At 40.2% G+C, this 3,810-nt stretch overlaps 1 protein-coding gene across 1 annotated transcript in view; it reads left to right on the plus strand.

Moving 5' to 3' along the window:
* MATN2 (matrilin 2) overlaps positions 1 to 3,810 on the plus strand; it is a 136,559-nt gene that overhangs the window by 113,168 nt on the left and 19,581 nt on the right. Inside the window, exons 14-20 of the mRNA XM_006027996.3 lie at positions 129 to 251; positions 1,125 to 1,247; positions 1,345 to 1,467; positions 1,565 to 1,687; positions 1,785 to 1,907; positions 1,999 to 2,121; positions 2,537 to 2,659. Of these exons, the coding sequence (XP_006028058.1) occupies positions 129 to 251; positions 1,125 to 1,247; positions 1,345 to 1,467; positions 1,565 to 1,687; positions 1,785 to 1,907; positions 1,999 to 2,121; positions 2,537 to 2,659 (861 nt within the window). The remainder of the gene's footprint in view (positions 1 to 128; positions 252 to 1,124; positions 1,248 to 1,344; positions 1,468 to 1,564; positions 1,688 to 1,784; positions 1,908 to 1,998; positions 2,122 to 2,536; positions 2,660 to 3,810) is intronic.

The raw sequence follows: 3,810 nt of genomic DNA on the forward strand, positions 1-3,810 counted from the left end.
AGGAAAAGAAGAAGTAACTTCACATCCCTTTCAGTGTACAATAATTATTCTTATCACTGTAATCTGTATTTCTATGAAGAGTGTTTTAGCTAGCCAACTGTATTAAATGTCATCTAAACTATTCCTAGACAAGGACATCTGCAAGTCAATCAACCATGGCTGTGAACATGTTTGTGTTAATACTGATGATTCATACGTTTGCCAGTGCCATAGAGGATTCCAACTGAAGGAGGATGGAAAAACATGTCAAAGTAAGTAGCTTGATCTCCACTGTACATTGGGATCTCACAGCCCTTTAATGGACGATTTTTTTTAGATTAATAAGGCCAAAAGGGAACTCTGTGATAATCTAATCTAATTTGCCTAACACAGGCCATAGGCCTTTCCTGATTTAATTATCTCAAGTAGGCATTTCTTTAAAAAAAACAGCCAATCTTCATTTGAAAATTGCCTATGATAAAGAATCGACCAAATTTCCCTTAGTGAATTGTCCCAATGGATAATAATTCTCCATGTTATAAATTTGCCTCCTATTTTAAATGTGTCAACTTCCATAGAATCATAGAAAATTATGGTTGGAAGGGACCTCAGAAGGTCATTTAGTCCTTCCCACCCCTACCCCCTTATCAGCCAGCCCTCACTGCTCTGGCTAGAGAGCAGGGGGTGGGGCCATCCCTGCTCTGCTGGAGCAGATATCCCAGCCCAGCCCAGAGCTGCAAGGCATGCTGGGGGACTGTGATTTAACTTAAACCAGGAAGGGGTCTGGGACAGAAGTTACATAAACCAGTTTGACCTCGATGAATTAAGTCTGTCTGATACTACATTCAACCAGGTTTATCTTAAAACAGTTTCAGCCATATTCAAACTGGTTTATGTAACTTCTGTCCCTAGTCCAAGAAGATTACTTTCCAAATGAAGGCAATCCAAATGATGCATTTCCTTTTTACGTATAGGAGATAAACTAATGTCCCACATAAATAACCATCTGACATTACTCAAAAATTTACAGATTCACTTCCAGATATTCTGCTTCCTGTCTCCCTTTACTTGTATAATTAGCCCTGTAAGTTTATAAAAATATTCCATTAGGAAACTGCATTAAACATTAGCTAAACCATTCCCAGGTAAAGACATCTGCAAATCAGTCAACCATGGCTGTGAGCATGCTTGTGTTGATAATGATGATTCATATACTTGCCAGTGCCATGAGGGATTCATACTGAGACAGGATGGAAAAACATGTAGAAGTGAGTAGCTTGCCGTTTATTGGGGGTTATCCTTGTTCTAGTTATCTGGGCATCTCGAGAAAAGTTTTAACTATCAAATTCTCTTAACAATTCTCAGATAAAGACCTCTGCAAATCAGTCAACCACGGCTGTGAACATGTGTGTGTTAACAGCGACAACTCATACATCTGCAAGTGCCATGAGGGATTCATACTGAGACAGGATGGAAAAACGTGTAGAAGTGAGTAACTTGCCATTTATTGGGGGTTATCCTTGTTCTAGTTATCTGGGCATCTCGAGAAAAGTTTTAACTATCAAATTCTCTTAACAATTCTCAGATAAAGACCTCTGCAAATCAGTCAACCACGGCTGTGAACATGTGTGTGTTAACAGCGACAACTCATACATCTGCAAGTGCCATGAGGGATTCATACTGAGACAGGATGGAAAAACATGTAAAAGTAAGTAGCTTGAAGTTTATTAGGGGATTATCTTTGATCTAGTAATCTAGGCATCTCAAGAAGAGTTTTAACTATCAAATTCGCTGAAAATTTTCAGAGAAAGACCTCTGCAGATCAATCAATCATGGCTGTGAACATGTGTGTATTAACAGTAATGACTCATACATCTGCAAGTGCCATGAGGGATTCATACTAAGAGAGGATGGGAAAACTTGCAGAAGTAAGTAGCCTGATCTTTAATAGAAGATTAAGTAGTAATCTCTCTTTTCCAAGAAGTGTTTTAACGAGAAAGTGCTCTCAATCATTTTCAGATAAAGATGTTTGCAATTCAGTTGACCATGGCTGTGAACATCTTTGCGTTAATATTGATAGTTCATACATTTGCCAGTGCCATGAAGGATTCATATTAAGAGAGGATGAGAAAACATGCAGAAGTAAGTAGCTTGATCTTTACCATACAATTGTGTCTTCAGCAGATAAGAAGAGAAGAAACTTCAGTTTTCCTTTAACTGGAAGATCGTCCTTATGATGGTTGCATTTGTAAAAGTGATTTAATTAGCAAACCTTCTTAACAATTCACAGATAAAGACCTCTGTAAGTCCATTGACCATGGCTGTGAGCATGTTTGCATTAATACTAACAATTCATATCCCTGCCAGTGCAATGAGGAATTCATATTAAGAGACAATGGGAAAACTTGCTGAAGTTAGTAACCTGACATTTATTTGCATATGTCGTTATACACAAAGAAGATCAGAATCCTTTTCTTGGAATATTGTCCTTGTAATCTTTGAATTTACAGAAGTGCTTTAAATGGGATGCTATATTAAATATCAAAACTATTATCAGGTGAAGATATCTGCAAATCTGTTGACCACAGCTGTGAGCATGTTTGTGTTAACAATGATGATTCATACATCTGCAAGTGTCACAAAGGATTTGTCTTAGACATCGATGGGAAGAAGTGCAGAAGTAAGTATTTTGATCTTTAATACGTTTAATTCTGTCTTCAGTATTCATGCCTTTTAGTGTAAAGTAAATTGATCCGGTATGGCTTCTTCAAAACTTATAAGAAATCACAAGGCATACCTGACCAAAATGGAAAATTCAACTTGAAGCCTTTGTAAGCAATACTTATTAAGAAAGTAAGAAGAATTGGTTTTATAAAATAAAGTATAATAATGCTTATTTCTAAATCTTTTCTTCTCCTTCTTAGAAATAACAAATTTTACTCATCTTGTCCTCATGGGTCACGATTTATAAGCCTTGTCACAACCCAGTGATTTTGGTGCCTCGGCACAATGGAATTTTCTTGCCACATGAGAGCCTCTTGCACAGCGACGGTTTTTGCTGCACAGAAGAGCCTCGGTGCAAGAGAGTTCCCACCAATTTGCAGGGTGCATTTCTTCTTTGCAGCACAGAAATGCACGGTGCAAAGAGTTCCCGCTATTCCAATGCAAATTTGTGTCCCGCTATTGGCCAGCTCTAAATTATTCCTACATGGCGGCTAGTAATTGGCTTGCTAGCCGTTTAAAAATTCACGTGACTTCCGCCTAAGTCGAAGAACTTTGAGCACGCTGCAGAGTGCCTCTAAAGAGATCTGACTTGTGGCTAGCTGATCGATAGACTGATCACCTATCGATCTTTCTTCCCGTCGCCGAGCGCAATCCCAGACGTACCCTTTTCCCACCGGCTTAATTTACGGACAGATTCACTGGCTTGGGCCCCGCCAGCTGGAACAACTCACGTGGCTGTTCAGACGACCGGACCAGCTGCGTCGCAACTCCACGCGGCATAAGTAAACGTTTTGCAACCATTAAACCTTGTCTGCCTCTCCATTCACCAGCCCGCCCAAACGAACGAGCGATTTCTTAATCACCTCGAGTCTGCTCTGGCCGGCCAAGACACTGTGAATGCTTGCATACCAGTTACAACAATCTAAATGTAATGCTGGTATGTACCCGATGCAGTGGTGACATATAGGGGGTGCATAGGAGTGTCAGGTAGCCACCATGTATGGGTGTGTGCCCTTACTTCCCGCTGACATCCACCGGCCCCTTTCAGGGTGGCTGCAACCTTTGGTCGGTCTACTCTCTCTTTCTCTTCCCGCCTGCCATGCCTTT

The sequence above is a fragment of the Alligator sinensis genome, unplaced genomic scaffold (assembly GCF_000455745.1).
Source record: "Alligator sinensis unplaced genomic scaffold, ASM45574v1 scaffold191_1, whole genome shotgun sequence".
NCBI classification, from domain to species: domain Eukaryota; kingdom Metazoa; phylum Chordata; order Crocodylia; family Alligatoridae; genus Alligator; species Alligator sinensis.